This window comes from Diorhabda sublineata, chromosome 7 (assembly GCF_026230105.1).
Source record: "Diorhabda sublineata isolate icDioSubl1.1 chromosome 7, icDioSubl1.1, whole genome shotgun sequence".
In the NCBI taxonomy this organism is placed as follows: Eukaryota; Metazoa; Arthropoda; class Insecta; order Coleoptera; family Chrysomelidae; genus Diorhabda; species Diorhabda sublineata.
This window is the reverse complement of record NC_079480.1, coordinates 24,394,526-24,418,877: the sequence shown is the minus strand read 5'-3', so window position 1 is coordinate 24,418,877 and position 24,352 is coordinate 24,394,526. Positions and strand designations below refer to the sequence as shown.

Here is a 24,352-nt window from a genome sequence, read left to right as displayed (position 1 = left end):
TTCGAAATATTGAATCAACAATGAATTTATTGCTTTCAGAAAAAAAATGATGAATAAACCTTCCGAAAAACGAAAAGAGAATATTCGAGATTTATGAAAAAAATTAGATGTTGTTTTTTCGCTGCATATTAGAATGTTACGAATGTAATTACATGAAAACTAATTTACATAAAATCAATAATTCACTAATTAACTACATCTAAATTCATTGTACTAATTTAAATATTAAATATTGGAAATTGTATAATATTTAACGGTGGATATTGACACAATAATAAAAAAATATGTACTGGTTATTTAGATAAAAAATCACGAGTGAAATTAGTTGAATATTTTTGTCATCACAGTTTCAATTTTTATATCAGGTCTTAATCTTCCATACTATATTGCGGGTATGTCGAGGATTTTCATTTAGAAGATTAACTTTTAACGTAGAACGTAGAAAATGCCACATATAACATGCCATGCATAAAAATCGGACTTGACTTTAAGTCAACTCCGACAGATTCGAAAGTTTGCCCTTGGGATTTGTGGACAGTCGTGGTAAAAGCAGATATAACGGGAAATTGGTGGATACACAAACTAGGAGCTCTAATATATCTAAATGTGATGGCAAATCTGAAATTTGAGAAATCTATTGAGAATTTCTGTTGTAAATTGATGCTCCTTCAAGTAGATCTTTCAGTAAGTCATGGCTGTACTCTCCGTGAAGTTTGGCAACTATATCAGAGAGCCGCGAGTATTGCTCTGCCTTTCATCTCCTCATAATTTCTATTGGCTAAACAATTACCAAATACTTAATCAACAGGATTGATGCTTGTAAGGGTCAGTTTGCCGTTGCCTACTTTTAGAAAATAATCAGCAAATTATAGTTGCTCTATATAAACGCGCATATTTTCTTCTTGCGTTTAAACGTCTTAATAAATGATATCTACTATTGACCCCTGAAATAATTTTGAAATTTTATATTACGAAAATGTATTCAGTCATTCTTCAAAGGAAAAAACAACTACTTCCCTGGCTAATGCCTCGACGAATATTGAATTACATCACCTCCTCGACATTGCTATTCCTAATTGCGAGGAGATATGTGTAACCACTGACTAGTTTCGACGTTATTACGTCTCAACAGAGTGGTAAAGCAAACCTTCGTTCGGGCTTGAGCTTTGTTCAAATATTGAATTTAACTATCATAGAGCCTTCTTGGGCTACTGGATTACTTGAAGCGAACTCAATGGACTAAATGTGCTCCTGTGTGTCATTTTGAAAATATTTGTAAAAAACTCTCACCGAAAGACGTAGTTATCTTCTTAATACCTTCATAATCCTGGGAAGAAGAAGATTTTTTTAGTACTAGATGTGTTTTTCTACCATAATTAATATATAGTAGGGATGCATTTTGAAATTTTTCAATATCAAATTGCAGTACAATCGATTTTACATATATGTTTATGTTTGAGGAAAATATGTTCCATGTATTTACTAGGAATAGGTACTATTAAAAATGGACGCTTTGTTTCAGATATTAGCATGGTGTCGACAACGGAACCATTCAACGTTCCTTGAACGAAAACATGCAAAATCTTTCGTTGTTCACCGAAAACCATGATTGGGGTCCTAAACGAGATCCCTTATTTACCGTGATCCCCATCACCATCATTTACGTTATAATTTTCTTAGTCGGTATACTAGGAAACATCAGTACCTGCATCGTTATTTATGGAAATAAATGTATGCATACTGCGACCAATTATTATCTGTTCAGTTTAGCTATCAGCGATTTGGTATTACTAATATCTGGTCTGCCTCAGGAGATATACTTCATTTGGTCGAAATATCCTTATATATTTGGCGAATATTTTTGTATGCTGCAGGTGAGTACTTCTAAAAATTGGATATGTTTGTGTTGATAATGTAACTGATTAATTTCGGTTTTTGTTTTTTAGATTTCTATCATTCACTATAAGAGCCATAACACTAGGCAACAAAAAAATTATTAATCCTTTCCTCGATGGCAAGATTATATGATTCATAAAAGTGAAAAAAGTCACGTCACATTTTTTTGAGAAATAAATTTATTAATTCGAAAAATCTCAAGTGTTTTATTATCATCACGTAAAAATCTATTTTTTCGACCATTTTATATGTTTCTTATATTCGGAGTCCGGAGTGTCTCTAATTGACAGTAGTTTGCAAGAACTGCTGGCTGGTAGTGCTTTTCAATTGTGTTGATAACTTGATGAAAGCGCTCTCCAAGCTCGTAACTTGAAGCCCAGTTTATTATATACATTGGGAATTTGTTGGATGAGGTCAGAATATTGAGGAGATCTGTAGTTACCCAAAAAATTTTCAGTAACGCCATCCAAGTTTCTTCATTTTATTTAAGATGGCAATTAACGCCGGATCTTTAATTAGTTTTTCGATGTCGGGTCCAACAAAAACACCTATTATCTTTTCGGGGTTAACTAAAGGTTCATTTTCCACATTTTTGCACCAGTTTGTGGTCCCAAAACTAAAGCAACAACTTTCAAATCTGCTCAGATGAACCATTGATGTTTTGCCATCTTTTCTAACACTAGTTTTATAATGTTGTATGTTGGTAAGGGGGAGATGGAAAATTTATTTTTATTACGGAGCAGCACATCCTTTAGACTCGACTTTGAGGTATAATTCCCCAGATCTAAGTTCAACTCCCGTCTTAAGCAGATTCCACTGTTCCAGTCTTGAATTTTTTCTTTGGATAATTCCAAATCTCTAATGAGACCATTATGCTCAAATTATTCAATCCAATGCTATGCTTGAGGACTGGCAGGAGATGTCAATTTATTCGTTTTCAGAACTGTTTTCTACACTATAAACTGCAGAAGACACAGGAACTTCTTCCGAATAAGAGATTGTTTTTGTTATGATAATACCTCCGCGTATTTTGCCGTATGCCTCAATTTCCTCGCAAATATTTCGATATTGGTCCAGCAAAAATAAATGTAGCTTATGTGATTGGTAGATTTGCGCCGTATCACTGGTTTACCAAAAGGCATTGCTGAATATTTTCTATTATCTACTATTCTATATCTACAGCAGATGTGTGGCACCCAATATTCATCCTGGATGCGAATATCCAGGTTGATGCTACATAACACTTCTTAACTAGAGGTGTAGTAGCCGTTTTTTGGCTTTAAGGTGTATACTCACTGCATGTATAACAAAATAAGTCCAGAGAATTAACACATTTACGTGACATTTCACACGATTCATCTGTCAACAGCCAAAGGTGACTTCGCGAAAATAATTAATGATAACTCTGAGTCACTTACGATTTTTGACGTGACATTTCATACGATTCATCAGTCATCTGTCAACAGCCAAAGATGACATCGCGAAAATAATTAATGATAACTCTGAGTTACTCACGATTTTTGACGTGACATTTCATACGATTCATCTGTCAACAGCCAAAGGTGACTTCGCGAAAATAATTAATGATAACTCTGAGTTACTTACGATTTTTGACGTGACATTTCATACGATTCATCTGTCATCTGTCAACAGCCAAAGGTGACTTCGCGAAAATAATTAATGATAACTCTGAGTTACTCACGATTTTTGACGTGACATTTCATACGATTCATCTGTCAACAGCAAAAGTTGACTTCGCGAAAATAATTAATGATAACTCTGAGTTACATACGATTTTTGACGTGACATTTCATACGATTCATCTGTCATCTGTCAACAGCCAAAGGTGACTTCGCGAAAATAATTAATGATAACTCTGAGTTACATACGATTTTTGACGTGACATTTCATACGATTCATCTGTCATCTGTCAACAGCCAAAGGTGACTTCGCGAAAATAATTAATGATAACTCTGAGTTACTCACGATTTTTGACGTGACATTTCATACGATTCATCTGTCAACAGCAAAAGTTGACTTCGCGAAAATAATTAATGATAACTCTGAGTTACTTACGATTTTTGACGTGACATTTCATACGATTCATCTGTCAACAGCAAAAGTTGACTTCGCGAAAATAATTAATGATAACTCTGAGTTACTTACGATTTTTGACGTGACATTTCATACGATTCATCTGTCATCTGTCAACAGCCAAAGGTGACTTCGCGAAAATAATTAATGATAACTCTGAGTTACATACGATTTTTGACGTGACATTTCATACGATTCATCTGTCAACAGCAAAAGTTGACTTCGCGAAAATAATTAATGATAACTCTGAGTTACATACGATTTTTGACGTGACATTTCATACGATTCATCTGTCATCTGTCAACAGCCAAAGGTGACTTCGCGAAAATAATTAATGATAACTCTGAGTTACTCACGATTTTTGACGTGACATTTCATACGATTCATCTGTCAACAGCAAAAGTTGACTTCGCGAAACTAATTAATGATAACTCTGAGTTACTCACGATTTTTGACGTGACATTTCATACGATTCATCTGTCAACAGCAAAAGTTGACTTCGCGAAAATAATTAATGATAACTCTGAGTTACATACGATTTTTGACGTGACATTTCATACGATTCATCTGTCATCTGTCAACAGCCAAAGGTGACTTCGCGAAAATAATTAATGATAACTCTGAGTTACATACGATTTTTGACGTGACATTTCATACGATTCATCTGTCAACAGCCAAAGGTGACTTCGCGAAAATAATTAATGATAGCTCTGAGTTACTCACGATTTTTGACGTGACATTTCATACGATTCATCTGTCAACAGCAAAAGTTGACTTCGCGAAAATAATTAATGATAACTCTGAGTTACATGCGATTTTTGACGTGACATTTCATACGATTCATCTGTCAACAGCCAAAGATGACATCGCGAAAATAATTAATGATAACTCTGAGTTACATACGATTTTTGACGTGACATTTCATACGATTCATCTGTCAACAGCCAAAGATGACATCGCGAAAATAATTAATGATAACTCTGAGTTACATACGATTTTTGACGTGACATTTCATACGATTCATCTGTCAACAGCCAAAATTGACTTCGCGAAAATAATTAATGATAGCTCTGAGTTACTTACGATTTTTGACGTGACATTTCATACGATTCATCTGTCAACACCAAAAGTTGACTTCGCGAAAATAATTAATGATAACTCTGAGTTACATACTATTTTTGACGTGACATTTCATACGATTCATCTGTCAACAGCCAAAGATGACATCGCGAAAATAATTAATGATAACTCTGAGTTACATACGATTTTTGACGTGACATTTCATACGATTCATCAGTCATCTGTCAACAGCAAAAGATGACATCGCGAAAATAATTAATGATAACTCTGAGTTACTTACGATTTTTGACGTGACATTTCATACGATTCATCAGTCATCTGTCAACAGCCAAAGATGACATCGCGAAAATAATTAATGATAACTCTGAGTTACTTACGATTTTTGACGTGACATTTCATACGATTCATCTGTCATCTGTCAACAGCCAAAGGTGACTTCGCGAAAATAATTAATGATAACTCTGAGTTACTTACGATTTTTGACGTGACATTTCATACGATACATCTGTCAACAGCCAAAGGTGACTTCGCGAAAATAATTAATGATAACTCTGAGTTACTCACGATTTTTGACGTGACATTTCATACGATACATCTGTCAACAGCAAAAGTTGACTTCGCGAAAATAATTAATGATAACTCTGAGTTACATACGATTTTTGACGTGACATTTCATACGATTCATCTGTCAACAGCCAAAGATGACATCGCGAAAATAATTAATGATAGCTCTGAGTTACATACGATTTTTGACGTGACATTTCATACGATTCATCAGTCATCTGTCAACAGCCAAAGATGACATCGCGAAAATAATTAATGATAACTCTGAGTCACTCACGATTTATGACGTGACATTTCATACGATTCATCAGTCATCTGTCAACAGCCAAAGTTGACATCGCGAAAATAATTAATGATAACTCTGAGTTACTTACGATTTTTGACGTGACATTTCATACGATTCATCTGTCATCTGTCAACAGCCAAAGGTGACTTCGCGAAAATAATTAATGATAACTCTGAGTTACTTACGATTTTTGACGTGACATTTCATACGATTCATCTGTCAACAGCCAAAGGTGACTTCGCGAAAATAATTAATGATAACTCTGAGTTACTCACGATTTTTGACGTGACATTTCATACGATTCATCTGTCATCTGTCAACAGCCAAAGGTGATTTCGCGAAAATAATTAATGATAACTCTGAGTTACTCACGATTTTTGACGTGACATTTCATACATTCATCTGTCATCTGTCAACAGCCAAAGGTGACTTCGCGAAAATAATTAATGATAACTCTGAGTTACTCACGATTTTTGATGTGACATTTCATACGATTCAACTGTCATCTGTCAACAGCCAAAGGTGACTTCGCGAAAATAATTAATGATAACTCTGAGTTACTCACGATTTTTGACGTGACATTTCATACGATTCATCTGTCAACAGCCAAAGGTGACTTCGCGAAAATAATTAATGATAACTCTGAGTTACTTACGATTTTTGACGTGACATTTCATACGATTCATCTGTCAACAGCCAAAGATGACATCGCGAAAATAATTAATGATAACTCTGAGTTACTCACGATTTTTGACGTGACATTTCATACGATTCATCTGTCAACAGCCAAAGGTGACTTCGCGAAAATAATTAATGATAACTCTGAGTTACTTACGATTTTTGACGTGACATTTCATACGATTCATCTGTCATCTGTCAACAGCCAAAGGTGACTTCGCGAAAATAATTAATGATAACTCTGAGTTACTCACGATTTTTGACGTGACATTTCATACGATTCATCTGTCAACAGCAAAAGTTGACTTCGCGAAAATAATTAATGATAACTCTGAGTTACATACGATTTTTGACGTGACATTTCATACGATTCATCTGTCATCTGTCAACAGCCAAAGGTGACTTCGCGAAAATAATTAATGATAACTCTGAGTTACATACGATTTTTGACGTGACATTTCATACGATTCATCTGTCATCTGTCAACAGCCAAAGGTGACTTCGCGAAAATAATTAATGATAACTCTGAGTTACTCACGATTTTTGACGTGACATTTCATACGATTCATCTGTCAACAGCAAAAGTTGACTTCGCGAAAATAATTAATGATAACTCTGAGTTACTTACGATTTTTGACGTGACATTTCATACGATTCATCTGTCATCTGTCAACAGCCAAAGGTGACTTCGCGAAAATAATTAATGATAACTCTGAGTTACATACGATTTTTGACGTGACATTTCATACGATTCATCTGTCATCTGTCAACAGCCAAAGGTGACTTCGCGAAAATAATTAATGATAACTCTGAGTTACTCACGATTTTTGACGTGACATTTCATACGATTCATCTGTCAACAGCCAAAATTGACTTCGCGAAAATAATTAATGATAGCTCTGAGTTACTTACGATTTTTGACGTGACATTTCATACGATTCATCTGTCAACAGCCAAAGATGACATCGCGAAAATAATTAATGATAACTCTGAGTTACATACGATTTTTGACGTGACATTTCATACGATTCATCTGTCAACAGCCAAAGATGACATCGCGAAAATAATTAATGATAACTCTGAGTTACATACGATTTTTGACGTGACATTTCATACGATTCATCTGTCAACAGCCAAAATTGACTTCGCGAAAATAATTAATGATAGCTCTGAGTTACTTACGATTTTTGACGTGACATTTCATACGATTCATCTGTCAACACCAAAAGTTGACTTCGCGAAAATAATTAATGATAACTCTGAGTTACATACTATTTTTGACGTGACATTTCATACGATTCATCTGTCAACAGCCAAAGATGACATCGCGAAAATAATTAATGATAACTCTGAGTTACATACGATTTTTGACGTGACATTTCATACGATTCATCAGTCATCTGTCAACAGCAAAAGATGACATCGCGAAAATAATTAATGATAACTCTGAGTTACTTACGATTTTTGACGTGACATTTCATACGATTCATCAGTCATCTGTCAACAGCCAAAGATGACATCGCGAAAATAATTAATGATAACTCTGAGTTACTTACGATTTTTGACGTGACATTTCATACGATTCATCTGTCATCTGTCAACAGCCAAAGGTGACTTCGCGAAAATAATTAATGATAACTCTGAGTTACTTACGATTTTTGACGTGACATTTCATACGATTCATCTGTCAACAGCCAAAGGTGACTTCGCGAAAATAATTAATGATAACTCTGAGTTACTCACGATTTTTGACGTGACATTTCATACGATACATCTGTCAACAGCAAAAGTTGACTTCGCGAAAATAATTAATGATAACTCTGAGTTACATACGATTTTTGACGTGACATTTCATACGATTCATCTGTCAACAGCCAAAGATGACATCGCGAAAATAATTAATGATAGCTCTGAGTTACATACGATTTTTGACGTGACATTTCATACGATTCATCAGTCATCTGTCAACAGCCAAAGATGACATCGCGAAAATAATTAATGATAACTCTGAGTCACTCACGATTTATGACGTGACATTTCATACGATTCATCAGTCATCTGTCAACAGCCAAAGTTGACATCGCGAAAATAATTAATGATAACTCTGAGTTACTTACGATTTTTGACGTGACATTTCATACGATTCATCTGTCATCTGTCAACAGCCAAAGGTGACTTCGCGAAAATAATTAATGATAACTCTGAGTTACTTACGATTTTTGACGTGACATTTCATACGATTCATCTGTCAACAGCCAAAGGTGACTTCGCGAAAATAATTAATGATAACTCTGAGTTACTCACGATTTTTGACGTGACATTTCATACGATTCATCTGTCATCTGTCAACAGCCAAAGGTGATTTCGCGAAAATAATTAATGATAACTCTGAGTTACTCACGATTTTTGACGTGACATTTCATACATTCATCTGTCATCTGTCAACAGCCAAAGGTGACTTCGCGAAAATAATTAATGATAACTCTGAGTTACTCACGATTTTTGATGTGACATTTCATACGATTCAACTGTCATCTGTCAACAGCCAAAGGTGACTTCGCGAAAATAATTAATGATAACTCTTAGCTACTTACGATTTTTGACGTAAATGACAAAAACTTTAGGGGCGCTACCAGTAAAATGTACAAAAGATTTGATTTGAGTAACTTTGAGTGTTGCCTAGTGTCATTTATGAATGAATGAGAATTTATAACAGAAGTTTTTGTCCATTTTCAAGTATAGAAAATGTAATGTTTGTTTTAGGGATTTATATCGGAAACTTCAGCTAACGCAACTGTCTTGACTATAACAGCTTTTACTGTCGAACGTTACGTAGCTATATGTCATCCGTTTCTTTCACACACCCATTCGAAATTAACACGAGCAATTAAATACATTTTCTTAACATGGTTCATTGCGATGTTTTTGGCTGTACCACAAGTACTAGCCATGGGAATAGTTTGTGAAAAAATAGAAGGTAAGTACCTTTTTGGAGTTACTAGAAAAATTGTAGACCAATTAATGTCCAAGCAAACTCATTCCTAAAAAAACAACAACAACAATAATGAAGTAAATTAAAATTTATATAGAATCAAAAAACACGTCGTTGCCAACTAGTTTATGAATGTTTTCGTGGTGGGAATGTGACAAATTAAAAACCATAACCTCTAATCCAGCTCCGATCGTTGCAAGACATTGAATTAAGTGTTGATTGCAATTACTTTCCAAAAAAATAGCAACTAAAGTTGCGCTGTCAATTCAGAGTCAATTTTCTCCACTCTCAAGCCAGATGTCACCACTGAGCTGTTGTTGCTGACTTTTGTGCTTTTTAAATACTCTACTTAACAATTTACAAGATATTTTGTTCTCTGTAACGTAATTTTCAATTGAAACATTTCTTTTTATAATAAGAAGACATTCAGACGGTGGTACGATATATTTTTCATTTTGACCTTACAAAAACGAATTTTTTTTGAATTCAACGGTTATCCTAGATCACTCCTTGGGAAATGATGGTTTTTAACTATTGTTGAAATGACCTTCTTTCACATCCAAAACGGGGAAAGTAAACCGAATGTAATTTGTTACCAAATTTCTTTGTCCTTTTCAGATCCATTTTAAAGATTTTTATTGTGCTATATACAAAATAGCGAGGCAAATTTCTGGAGAAGAAATCAGCTTGAAACGTAGTGATTCCACTTATAAATCATATCAACTAATTTTCTTTGGAATAATTCCAGTTAATTTTATTAAAAATGTTTTCCTTTCTAGGTTTTCCGCCCGAAGAATTCTGCGTGTGTACTGTAAAAACACAAATCATTCCGCACGCGTTCGAAATTTCCTTCTTCGTCTTTTTCGTCGGTCCCATGTCACTATTGACAGTCTTGTACATTTTGATTGCGATGCAGCTCCGCATGTCCAACGTAAACGCTTCTAGAGGTGATAGCGTTAAAATGAATCACTGTTATCGTTATCGTTCGCCTGTCGTAGGCTACGTAACTCAAACTGCTCAAGTCGTAGTTATCAACAAAAACGGCACCGGCGGTATACAAGCCATCCAAGTGGAAGATGAGGGTAGGAGAAACTTTGGTAATAATTACCAATCAACTAAACATGTCATCAAAATGTTGGGTATGTAAAAAAGTTCTATTATATTATCCAGGTGTTTAATGACTGAATTTGAATTGATTGGAGTTCCTAGAATGTCGAATTGAATCAGATCATTACTCCTTCGTTTTGTTTTTTCATGTTTAGGACCTAGATTGACTTTATACATTAAGATATCTCCATTTTTTTATGTGATCACCATCACTACATCGTATAGAACGTTCCTTACTGTTAGTCCAAGATATGAACCTTGAGGTACTCCGCTACTTATCGGTATTACTTATATAAATTGGAACGAAGTTTTTGCTAGCTGGTTTATGAGTTATAATCGTGAAATTGTGGAAAAATTTGATACCAAACTGTACTATTTCTTATATATTTCCAAGCTTTCATATATTTATGTATCCATCATCGAGGGTTAGATTAGTTGTGAATTGTGGTGTCTTATATCTTTTAAAAAACATGAAATTTATCAACTTCAAAATTAAATATTAATTCAATACGCTTAATATTTCTATCAAACGTCAATTTAAGTATTGAATTGTGAAGTTGACGAATTTAATTTACAAGATATAACAAAATTCAAGACACCGCCATCCTTATTTAATCCAATCCCCAATGATGAATACATAAGTATTCGAAAACTCGGAAGTATATTAGAAATAGTACATTTCGATGCTTAATTTTACCACTATACCTTTACGAAAACGCTTATATATAACATAATAGAATTTTATCTTGTAAATGTTTTCTTTTCAATGTTTCGTTTGACGGAAAAGTTAATTACTTGGTTAGAGCAATTTTAATTAAATTCGGATTTGTATATTTTCAACCGTACCGAATGCCGAAAAGCTTTTATCTTTATTAAAATGGTACAAATTATTTAATTCGGAAGAAAAAAGAGAAGAAGTAATTGCTTAATTCGTTTCGATGATTAGGAAACATATTCCATTCTCTTTTATTACACCAAAAATTTACGCTTACACACTTGATGAGTTCTATTTAGTTCATTATGGAAAGTGAGAATACGAGGGCCAATCGTGATATTCCACGAAACTAAAGCTGACAACACCGCGTTATTTGATTGGAGATTTGTCGAGAGAACATGCGCGTTATGATTTCCAGGTCGATTCACGTAAAAAATCCATAGAAATAACACTCCTAGTAGGTTAGTATACTATAGAATCTAGTGACAAAGGAAGAGAAACCACAAATCTATGTTTTGGACGAAAACGTTAACTTTTCGAACTATAGTGCATGAACATGAATGCAATCACCAGTAATGATGTATTTGCAAGCACTTATAAGCGCTATATTGATGTCTAATTAGCTATTTTTCAATTTTTAACACTCTATATGTCTTCCTTATGATATCTAAAGCTCAATCAATGCATAACACGTTCTCTCATCTCTCCTTGCTTTCCATATAGAGTTAAATAGTCGGTACACCTATAAATTCAGGTATAAATTGTTGTGGAGCTCAATAAATAATACAAAAACGATCTTCTAGAAGATAACAGCTTTAATTACATCAGTTTCCTATATAAACGTCACTTCAATCACGTCAATTTTGTAGAAGACGTAGTGAGCAACTGAATGAATCGTGAGTGAGGATGGCTAGCACTTCTTTCGCCTCAACTTGAATCGAGAACCTCTAGAAGGCGCCTCGCAAAAGTCTGAAGCGGACATTAAACATAGGCGGCTGCAAAATGATATAAACACACATTCTGATAACACTGTTCAAATATAAAATCTTGTACCAATTGAAAATCAATATAACGAGCTAGATAAAAAAAGTATTTAAAAAAAAACGACTACCTCAACTCGAAGGATAATAATTAACATCTTCTTATCGTATTTAAATTCATATATTGTCTAATTACCGTCATTCTTCATAAATATCACCAACAAACCAAATATGACACATTCGAAAGAAAGAGGCAGTGTTTTCATTTACACCAGGGGTGCTCAAATTTGAACTGCTGGCGATCTACCTCAATATTTTTAGACTACTTACGATCGACTCTGAGAGGCTGCAAGTATGTGTGATGCCCAAACAATGCCGTCAGTTGAAGGGCGATTTGCCTTAGATTCGGATATTTATCTTCAGATATAAAACACCAGAAATTTGTATCAGATGCTGTAGCTTTGAGATGTATATCTGATATAATCTGCACCAACTCATTTTGAACAGAACATGAGTTCATATTAAACTGACTTGCCATTTCAGTAGCTAATTCCTCAATGTTTTTACATGAAAAAGGATAACTCATAAATGATGCTATATTTTCCAATTTACTGCAATCATAAAAACGCATTTCGAATTGTCCCAAAATATTTGATAATCCAGCCTCATACGTATCATAATTAAACTGAGGAATCCTTGCTTTCAAAGACGGAAAATGTTTCAGATCCTTTCTTTTCAGTTGATTTACTGCGCTAATCATCTCAATAATAGTTTTTCCTTTACCTTGAAGCTCCAAGTTAACGATGTTTAAGTGTATTGTGATGTCAGTCAAAAATGCCAAATCAGTTAGCCATTTTTCGTTTTTCAAAATCTGAGTGTCATCACCTCTTTCGCCTAGAAAAGCTGTTATTTCGGGCAATAATTCTTGAAACCTTTGTAGGAACTTTCCGCGACTCAACCACCTGACGTCTGTGTGAGGAACTAAATCAGTGTGTTCAGCTGACTCCCTATCTTCCAACTGCAACTGAAAGAGCCGCCGTTGCAAGCTACGTGCACGGATGGAATTCACAATTTTTGTTGCAATGGCCATAATTTCCTCCGTGTTTAAAACTTTGGAACACAAAACTTATTGATAATTGATAATGCAATGGAATGAAAAAAATGAAGGGAATTCTTCATTAGCTCGACACAATGCCACAAAACCGTTTTTGTTTCCAGTCATTGCTGGTGCTCCATCGGTTGTAATGCACACTAATTTATATATTGGTGGTAGCTCGTAGTTTTTTACAAAATTAAAGAAAACTTCATATATATCTTCGCCACGAGTCTTCCCCTTCAGAGGAATGATTGTCAAAAATTCTTCCTTAGCCGACATGTCATTGAATACCATCCGAATAAAAATATACAGCTGGGCAGTGTCTGTCATATCGGTGGATTCGTCGAACTGTAAAGAAAAGTATGTACATTCCATGATATCATGTTTTAGTTTATCTGCGATGTCCTGACGACTCATGACTTCAATACGCCTTGTGACGGACGAGATAACTGAAGTTCTCTAATAGTAGACATGATTTCTGTTTTATTTTTAAAATCTCCAAATAAAGTCTCAACCGCTTCAATAAATGCTTCCTTCACCACCGATCCATCTTCGAATGGTTTCTTGTGTTTCGCCAATATATGAGATATTTTAAATGGCGCGATCGTAGCAGCTTTTGATTGTTTGGCTGGTCTTGTGAACATGGTTTGTTCTTTTTTCAAACAAGATATAAAATCACTTACTTTTCGTTTTCTTAATTCACTGTGTGGCGGAAAATCCTTTTGATATTTTTTATGAACCGTTTTATGATGCCTCTCTAAGTTACCACGCTTAGGTATTGCAACTGACGCACGACAAATAACACAAATGCACTTATCCTTCACCATACAAAAGAAAAATTCTTCCTCCCAATCCTTATTAAAATGATACGTTTTAGATTTCTTCACTGCACTCATTTTCCACTATTTAATAATAAACTTTGTATTGACGTAGTATCGCTATCAAGTTACAATTCAGAATGACTCCAATTCATGCAGGCGCAACATTTATATCGGCGTGAAAGAAAGTCTCGAATGTTCCCGTCAAACGCGCCGCCCGAAACTAGACAGTACAGTCTAGTCTAGAAACAACGCGGCTTTTCTTTGACAAGTGCCGCGCGTTCCTTTGATAAAGCCGCCTTTTGCCGCCAGCAGTGTTATTTTATTACGTAATACATTTTTGTAGTTTAGTTACCTACCTACTTATTAAAAAATTTTTTCTTCTCGAGATCTACTCAAAAAGCACTCGCGATCGACTGGTCGATCGCGATCGACCGTTTGAGCACCTCTGATTTACATGGTACAAAATACACTCTTAGCTGGACGGATCTGAAGAATACCTTGATCAAAGTATGGAGGTGAGTCTGTTTTACCGAGGCTCTGGAAGGAAACTTCGGACGCGTCCATCCTCTTACCCTAATTAATTCGTATAAAACCTACATCCATCCCATAATCGAAGATAGAGCATCCTCAAAAGTGTCTTATGTTGGGAGCACTCCTTCCTCAGGTACTGCCGATAAAAGTATCGATTCAACCCAGTTACATATCGACATTTACATAATCTCTATTGCGAGACATCTAAATGAACTACAAGCTCAATACGTGAATCGCGTCATCGAATTCCCTTACCAAAAATACCTTTCTTTACAACGGGATCACTACCAAGATGATACTTTCCTTCGATTACTATCGACGGCCTATGGAGATCTCGTTGATCATCGGTGTAGCAGGTTTTCCCCAAATCCAGTCCTCTAGAGGAAAATTTTTCCTACATCAGGTCCAATTCCTCTCCCTACCCCATTCACAAACAATCCGTTAGCCTCTTGCACTCCTACCCAAAATATGATATGCTCTAGATTTAATTTCAAAAACTTTTAAATTGAGATTTTTACTAATTTACTTAGAGGATACTTATAAATAAATTTTTCGTATGAAATCGATTTCAGAAGCTCCAATTTTGGAATACAATAATGCTTTCCTTGACAACACTGGTTTACAAAATTTATTTTACACGAAATCAAATCAAATTTTGATTGTGGAAGGGCCTAACAATATTTTCGTAAAAAGTACAGACATCAGATACATTTAGAGCTATTATTGCTCAATATAGAATAAATATTAATGGTTTTCATGAAGTTTTGGCAGTTCCAACAAGAATCTGCTAGCAATCCTGGACCCCATTTTTCTTGATAGCGCTTCTTCATCAAGGAAATGTCCTTGACACATATAATATTATAGGTCTAGGAAATTTTGGACAACGTTTACAAAATATTTATGTTTTTGCTGATAAGTTTGTTTTCAAAGTTGTAGCTCGAAATTAAAATAGAACGTAAAAATGGCTTGGTGATTATAGAAAAAAATTGTTTCTTTTTAGGTCAAAAACTTTTCATCTAACACTCGTAGAGCCTCACCCTTGTATTAGTACTCATCTAGCGTATTCTCTGGGATTTAATTTCGCTGTCGAATCTCAACCTGCCTGAAAGGTTCAGAATAAACCTCACAGCTTTACAACTTCATACAGAATATTATTAATATTAGTTAACATAATGTATATAAAGACAAAGGTTTAATCAAACTGACTTGACATATAAATTAAGTCACGTGATATTAAAAATACCAATCAGGTTAGAAAAATATTTTTCGTTTCGACAAAATTCATCTCGAAACTTCTGTACACGACAGGATTTGATTGCCCCTTTTTATTTTATTGGTTATGTTATGTTATCTGTACTACCCAAGTTTTTTATGGTTCTAAATGCCTCTTCGCTTAGGCAGTTGATTGCAGATGATCCTACGGAATAAATGTCGTGTGTATAATTCACTCTCGAGAACAAGGCAATTTGATTTCCCATAAAAGCAGTTTGACTAATGCCACTTACAATTCTGATATTGCTAGGCGTTTAACTTAATATGAAAAATAGATTTACGAACGAAATCTGTAGTTTTATGTAGGACAACCCATATATTTGATTATTTATATTATAGTTTCTTATAACTGATGACCCATATTATCTATTAACACATAAGATTCATTTAAATTAAAGCTACGTGTTCGAGGACTGAATATTTCTAATATTTTCTTACATTTTTTGAAATAGTATTAATAGGCCAAGGCACATACGAAAAAAAAGGCTTTTGGCGACAAAATAAATAGGGGTTGAATAAAAGTTATGTGTATAAAATTAAACATGTTTTGTCTATGCATTTTTTTAAACAATAAAAACATTAAAAAATCGGTACAAATTTTGTTTTTTTGCGTTTTGCGCTGAACCTAGTCTTTGTAACTATGGGCAATATTTTAGAGAATTGAAAAATCTTAAAAATAAGTTTTTAATAAATTTAACCGAAAGGAGAAAATTTTTAATTTTTTTAATTGTTTATAATTTGCTTAATGTTGAATATAAAGGTTTCCTATTCACTGAAAACCGAGATCTCGATGTATTTAATTAATGATCTAAATATGGGCCCTGTGGCCCCAATAGTTTTTCCAAAATAACAGTTCAAGTGAAGCAGTAATTACGAAATATTTCCCCATAAAATTAAGTATTTTCACCTAGAATGCAAAGTATTTTATGCCAGTATGAATAACTATTTATTTAGTTAATAAATAGTCTTACAAAAAATTGCAAAATTCATAGAGGGGAAAATTCTGGGAAAATTATTAATTATAGCAAAAAATTAATGTGACAGTTAATTTTAGCTGAACGATTTAGCCCAGTTTGAAAAAAAAGATCAAAATCGGTCCAATAGTTACTGAGATAATTAATATTTTTCAGCGCTCCGTAGATTTGAAGTCTGTCGGAGCATTTTTGAGCGCGAAAAACATTCCTTAATATTAAAAAACAAAGCCGCATTAAATTTAAACTTTGCCCTAAATTAAACTACCATCTTTCCGTATATGACATTGGTATTACTATATTTTTATAAAATGTTTAAAAAACAATTAATTGTTTATAATTTTTTCTACACTCTTTTGAGGTCACAAAAAAATTCAAAAAACTGAGATGAGGGATTTCTAGTTCAATTCTTCTTCTTTCCAACGCGACTTTCCAAATGATGATAGGACCATCCGGTGAGCAAGAATGGCCCTTTGAAAAAAAGGTTTAATTATAATTTTGCGAAAACTTGCCACAGGGTCCATCTTTAGAGCATTGATTAAATACATCGAGATCTCGGATTTCAGTGATTAAGAAATCTTTATATTTAAAATGAAACAAATTACAAACAATTTGAAAAATTAGAAAATTTCACCTTTCGGTTAAATTATCCAAGCAACAAATTATCGAAAATCAATTTATAAAAGCTTATTTTTAAGAATTTTCAATTCTCTACAATAGTCTTGCATAGGTTCACCGCAAAACGCAAAAAACAAAATTTGTATCGATTTTTTGGTATTTTTATTGTTTAAAATAATAACGCATAGACAAAAAATGTTGAATTTTATGCACATAACTTTTATTTAACCCCTAGAACACGATGGTGCTGTTTTTTTCTACTATTAATTTTGTCACGTCATTTCGTAAATGCCTGGCCTATTATACTACCGAAGAAAACAAAACCATTTTAGTCTGTACTTATTTTTTGTCTGTCAACGAAGCTGCCCAATAATAATCCGACAAAAATTTGCTGAAAAAAGAAAATTATGACCAGCTGGATACCAACGTGACTAAACACGATTTGAAACTTGTTACTGTGATCTAAAGAAACTTATCAGTGATATAAGAAGCAAATACTTCGAGAATATACACCAGAAACATAAAATAACTAAAAGAACCAATCACCCAATCCGAAAAGCAGACAGAACATGAGCCCGTTAAGAGCAGGAAAAAGCAGATGAATTCGTAAAACATTTTGAGGTAGTTTTCCATATAAAGCAAGGAACAGAAGCCCCATATCAGATGTCACCACTACCTAACCTCTTCACGGTAAAAGAAGTAAAGACAATGATGAAGAAGCAGCCGTCATCACTGGAGATCCAGTCAAAAAACTTTCTAGGAAGGGTGAAGTCTTGCTAACCATTTTCTTTAATGCAGCCCTGCGTCTAGGATACTTCCCCTTTCCAGTAGAAAGTTGGCCAAGTCAATAATCGAAGCAAATAACATTTTACCAAACCATTAATTCGTACTTAGTACCATCGAGCAAGTGCATAGAGTAGTGGACACTATAAATCGCGCATTTGAAGATAGAATCTATTGTGAAGCAGCCTTGCTAGATGTGACCCAGGTTTTTGAAAAGGTTTGGCGCCAAGGTTCACTTCTTAAACTTAAGAAACAGTTTCCATGCACAATATATCTTATATTCTATGATTTTGAGTGCCCCTTTGTGCCCTTGTGTGTACTTTGACCTATTCTATACTTAGTGTTTACTACTGGCTCTAAGGATCTATCCGAGGAATCAAAATTAATGAAGAGGACTCACATATCCATACTGAACAGGACGCCAATTAAAATTATCGACTCAAAGTAATCTCTAGTTTAAATTATCGCCTTCAAGCCAATATGGATCAATGGGATGAGTTTCTTGGAATTGTTAGACGCTATAATTTTGAAAAACATGTATCTATACATATGAATACTACTTTTTGATTTTCTGGAGAAGCAAAAGCTGAAAATCCACAGCTATGGTTTTATTTTTCCCTATTTCCACGAATCAAATGCCTAATATTTTCACTTGTTCTGTTTATAACTGGAATAAGGTTTCGATTAGTTCAATACGAACTTCGCTACAGTAATTTTTTATTGGTTTTTTAAAGGCTGTTTATTGAAGGAAAATAGTAAACCGAAGCATATTCACGCATAATGCACGTGATCACGGTTGAAAACGTCAAAGCCGAGCATGTAACAGGACCGCACTCCGCAGTTAAAATATAATTTGCGATTTTATGCAGCAGATTAATATAAATATTCAATATAAATTGAAAAAAATTATGCATATATATTATAACAAAAATATACAACATGAACGTGAAGGACATTCATTTAAAAATCGAGAAACCTTATCCTTAGTATGTCCAGCATTAAATTTTTCTATTTTCTTCGCGAAATTTCTTAATTTTTCCAAAGTATTCCTGCCTTTACTCAATTATTTCTACTTTTTTTCTAATAATAAACTGTTCCTTCTGTAAACTTCTTTCTTACATGGCCAGAATGAATTAAAAAAAAACTTTTTCAAAATGATCTTTATTTTTATTGTGTTTACATCTGTTTGACGCAAGTCTCGATCAGTGTTACCAACCTAACACCTCAAAATTCCCTTACTAGAGCACGAAATTCGAATTGAAATATAAAAATGCTTACATTTCTTCGTTTTATGTATTGAAATCCCATTTCTTTTAATAAATTATATCGATCTTTCACAAACCTGCACTTTCTTAACTACTCTCCACTGTAGGTAACTCATTGTGGCGCTGTCTCCTTCCACGCGGCTTTTTATTTGTGTTATATTATGGTGCCACTGATTTGGACCAATAAAGATGCCGCTACGCGTTGCGCCCGGGATGTTCGCGTGCTGATCACGCACTGATCATTGTTTTAGTTTACTATTTTTCTGCGATAATTACACTTTAGTATAATACGCTATACAGGGTCGGGCAAAATAGGCGAACAAGCAATTTGTGGCATCAAAATTTACGTATATTTATAATTTTCAACAACTCTCGTACTACTAAAATCAAATCCACTTGGAACAATCCGATTTTCCATAATAAAAACCTTTTTTGATCTTTTTTTTTTTTCGTATACTGCTAGAAGCTTTTCAGAACTCAAGTTTATTAACGAAAAAATAACGATTGTTTTTATGGAAAATACGAAAAAAGCTTGTATGTGAATATTACTGAAAGAAGATGTGCTCAAATACGTGATTCTACTACGAACAGCTTTTATATTTCTTTTCATTTACGTTCTAATCAACTTTTTTGATACGGATTACAGGCTGTTCTTTTGGAATGGAACGTATTGGATATTGGGTATATCAATTGGTTATTTACATTTACACGGAAAGATAAATAAACACACAACTTTTATTCAATCAAATGCAAAATATTCAACATTTCCCAAGAAGAAAATCATAAAAACAAGGTCAGTTTGGAAAGTGATTTCAAGCTTTCACCAGAAAATACCATATAAATTTCGGAACCCATCCAGCTTTCTGTCGTTGTACAGCAATAAATATTCTATATCTACAGTTACAATAAACTGGTACACCACAAAATGTTTAACCGCAGAGAAAAGAATCACTGAACATCCACGTTAATCGCCTGATTTGGCCATGTGTGCTTTCTAATTATTCTTCAACGTGGTCACAGTTTCACCACGCAGAATGTGGTAGATGAACCATTCTATCAATTTTTTGAAAGTATTCCTGAAGAAGAGTTGTGAGTTTTGGAAGCAGAAAGTGAATTAATTGAAGCTTCAAAGTATTTAGATAAGGTGAAGACTTGCAGTCAATCCAAGAAGATAAAACATAGTTAATATGAAGCAACCAAATCGATGTGTCAAACCCTGAGTTGGTTTAAAGAAATTAAAAATTATATAAAAGTCAGATTGAAACAATTGAAGACAGAAGCTATAAAATATAAGCAGCTACTAAATATCACACAGAATGAGATTGGTAAGATGTTATGCTTATTCTGTTCTGCTACACAGAATCAGATCTTCAACAAAACAAGAATTCTGAGTAACATTATAAGTGCTATATTCTTTTCTGAGTTCCAAGTTGACTTGGGAATGCTTGGATAACTTAAATAAGCTAGGCAAAAAGTATAACCCTCCAATGGGTTTCTGAAGACACTGGAACTGTGGGAAACGAAATACAAACAGACTCGCTCAAGTAGGAGCAGATAAATCCTTTGTAGAACTTGAACCCTTCTGTGGAATCATCTATAAAACAATAAGAGAAAAGAAGTTAGATAAGACATGAATAGATTACTGGAAAAATCTACGGGGACTGAAGCAGGCAAACGTATCAATCTAAGTGAGAACTTTTACGAATATTAATAGGAATCTTAATGGCCCATTGGAGCCTCAATGGAGATTCAACGACGCTAGCTTAAGTGCAAATTCTGCTACATAGAGGACTAACTCTCTATCTACCTTCTCTGGAATTGTGAGAGGCATTGCAGATTCTTTGTAATTAAAAAGTTTCAAACGTTGATGTAAATTATCAATGAGAAAAATGTAGGAGACAACCAGTGGGTTGGTAATGGACCAAAAGTAATTGCTAGTTACCTGCATTTACAAAATTCATGGTTAAATACGGGTCACTGTTTCCGAAGGTCTTCCGCGACAATTCTGGTGGATGCATGTAGCAATATTACAAACCTCAAGAGACATAGGAGTTGGGAGTAAACTACAGTGGCTGTAGGTTATATAGATGAATCATTAACGAACTAAATGGACGCTTCAAATAGAATTTTGCGAACACTAAGTGAACCGTCGTCGACGTCATCAAGAGTTTCGATGGAATCAGAAGTATATAGGACAAACAAGGAAATCTGCAGTCTGTTCAAGAAATTATAAATCACCAAACACCCCCTTGCATTTTACAAATTATTCGAACAATAATATAAGTAAATTATTGTAACCATCATAAATAAAAAGTATTACAGTAAGCATGTGAAAAGTATAAACCAAAATTGTTAATTTGAAAATATATGAATTTAAAAAAAACTATTGCGTTGTGGAAATCGTGGAATAAATATTGTACATAACGCGCTAGAAAGTGATAAACAAGCTATTGTATTGAATGTCATTTATACAACATATGTTTCAAATTTGAAGAGGCTACGTTGTTTAGTATTTGTTTGGTAGCCATCAATAGTGAACGGTTTCAGTGAGTTTGTAAACATAGAGAAAATTAGTTTTCGTTTTGTGATATAATACTTTTATTTGGAAAGCCTTAGCCCAATCAATATAAAAGCTGAACTAAATTCTACTTTGGGTTAGACTACTCATTTGTAATCAAAAGTAAAATATTGAGTAGCAATTTGAACGAGATCGAACGACCTGGGAAGACTAGGATCGTAGTGGTCGACCAAATGAGGTGACGACTCCAGAAATGTTGGAAAAAATCTACAAAGAGATTCTGGAAGATCATCGATTGAAAGTGTGTGAGCTAGCAGACATAGTAGGCGTTTTAAAAAGTGCGGTACATCGCATATCAACTGAAAATTTGACGAAAGCTGTGGGCAAGATGGTTACCGCGGTTGCTCACTGCGTCGTGAAGATGTTTCCTTTAAGTGTTTGGTGATGTTTCACATAAATAAAGCCGAATTGTTGCGCCATTGCTTAACCACGTGGGTCTATCACTTCGCACCCGAAACAAAAGAACAACCAAAACAAAGGACTGAAAAGGAAGAGTCGGCTCCAAAGGAAGCAAAGACCGTTCCATGTGCTGGCAAGGTCATGACGACGGTTTTTTGGGATAATTTCCACTGATTATCTTCAGCAAGGAGAAACTATCAACGGCGAGTATCATGCCAACTTATTGCAACGTTTAAGCAAAGAAATCAAACAAAAACGAACGAATTTGGTTAAGAAGAAAGTTCTGTTTCATCAAGACAATGCACCAGTTCACACATCCCTTATAACAATGACCAAAATAAATGAAATAAAGTTAGATTTGCTACCCTATTTGCCAGATTTATCTTCCTCGGATTAGTTTCTGTTCCCAGACTTATATTTTGTTGGGGCAGGTACTTCTAGGACCATCCTCGTACTCTAATATAATTAATGATATAACTAAAAACGAAATAAACTGCATAACTGGTATATTCCACCAAAGGTGGCTATAGAGATAATATCGTTCCTAATATAGTGTATAAAGCGGCTATATTGGAAAATTTAAGCGAGTGGAAGGAAGTTAGCGAAAGGGTTTCATTTCAGTAAATGGCTTTTCACGTTGAATTTATAGTGAGTAGTTCATCCAAATGTTGCTTGAATGTCAACAATTCTGCCAACAATGTTGAAATACGTGTAGAAAAGCTGGAATACAATTGGAAGTTTACGGTTAATAGTCATGCGGCATATGGGATATGTAGTTATTGATCTACGGCTAAAGGAATGTCCATATAACTAAACTGGACATACCAGTTGTACCAAAAAATATCTCGTAAACAACATAATCATTGAAATAATTTGTTACAGTTGTTAATTTAGTTTTTTTGAGCCGTACTGTAAACTATGCTGCTGATAATTTCTTAAGAAGCAGTTTTCGGCATTAGTTGAAGTACATATAATTGTTATTAAGCGGTGAACAATATTTATAAAACAACTGTCAGCATTTATTTTATTATACATAAGATTGTGGTAAATTATAAGATGATGAATCTTGTTAATTTAATCGTGAAAGATCGTTCGCTTGTAAAATTATATATTGTAATTTTTGTAACAATAAAGTTTTTCAAAATTTTAAAAGTAAAATCTTTAACTTTCGAGATATTTTTTTGAATTAAATTAAAACTAAAAGTTTAATGCATAGTATACCACATCGAACTTTGTAACTTCTAAATCAGCAACTTCCAATTAATTAATAAATAGTTTAATGTTTAAAATTTCGTAACACAAAATATTCCGTAAATTTGTTTGGTATTTCTAATAATATTCCTTTGGTGTGAATAACTTTACGTGAAAATTGATCGATCGTTTGGATCAGTTTTAAGCTGTTATTTGAAAACTTTCGCGGTTCTCTCGTTTTTTGGCTCTAGAAAATCGAAAAATCATCCGATTTTGATGAATTTTTCTTAGAATCTTCGTTTTTACGGAAAAAAAATATGGGAAATATCTCACCTGAAGATTTCATAGTTTTTTGACTTCAAGTGTGATCATAAACGCATTTCTTCTCATATAATCGTTCATAACTTTTTTACAAAGCGTCAAACGCAGTTCATA

The 24,352-nt window shown here is 34.0% G+C and overlaps 1 protein-coding gene across 1 annotated transcript in view; it reads left to right on the top strand.

Moving 5' to 3' along the window:
* The window catches only part of LOC130446334 (pyrokinin-1 receptor-like), a 78,083-nt gene that overhangs the window by 29,494 nt on the left and 24,237 nt on the right, over positions 1-24,352 (top strand). The window contains exons 2-4 of the mRNA XM_056782529.1: positions 1,523-1,874; positions 9,362-9,575; positions 10,370-10,729. Coding sequence (XP_056638507.1) covers positions 1,575-1,874; positions 9,362-9,575; positions 10,370-10,729 — 874 coding nt within the window. The 5' untranslated portion in view covers positions 1,523-1,574. The remainder of the gene's footprint in view (positions 1-1,522; positions 1,875-9,361; positions 9,576-10,369; positions 10,730-24,352) is intronic.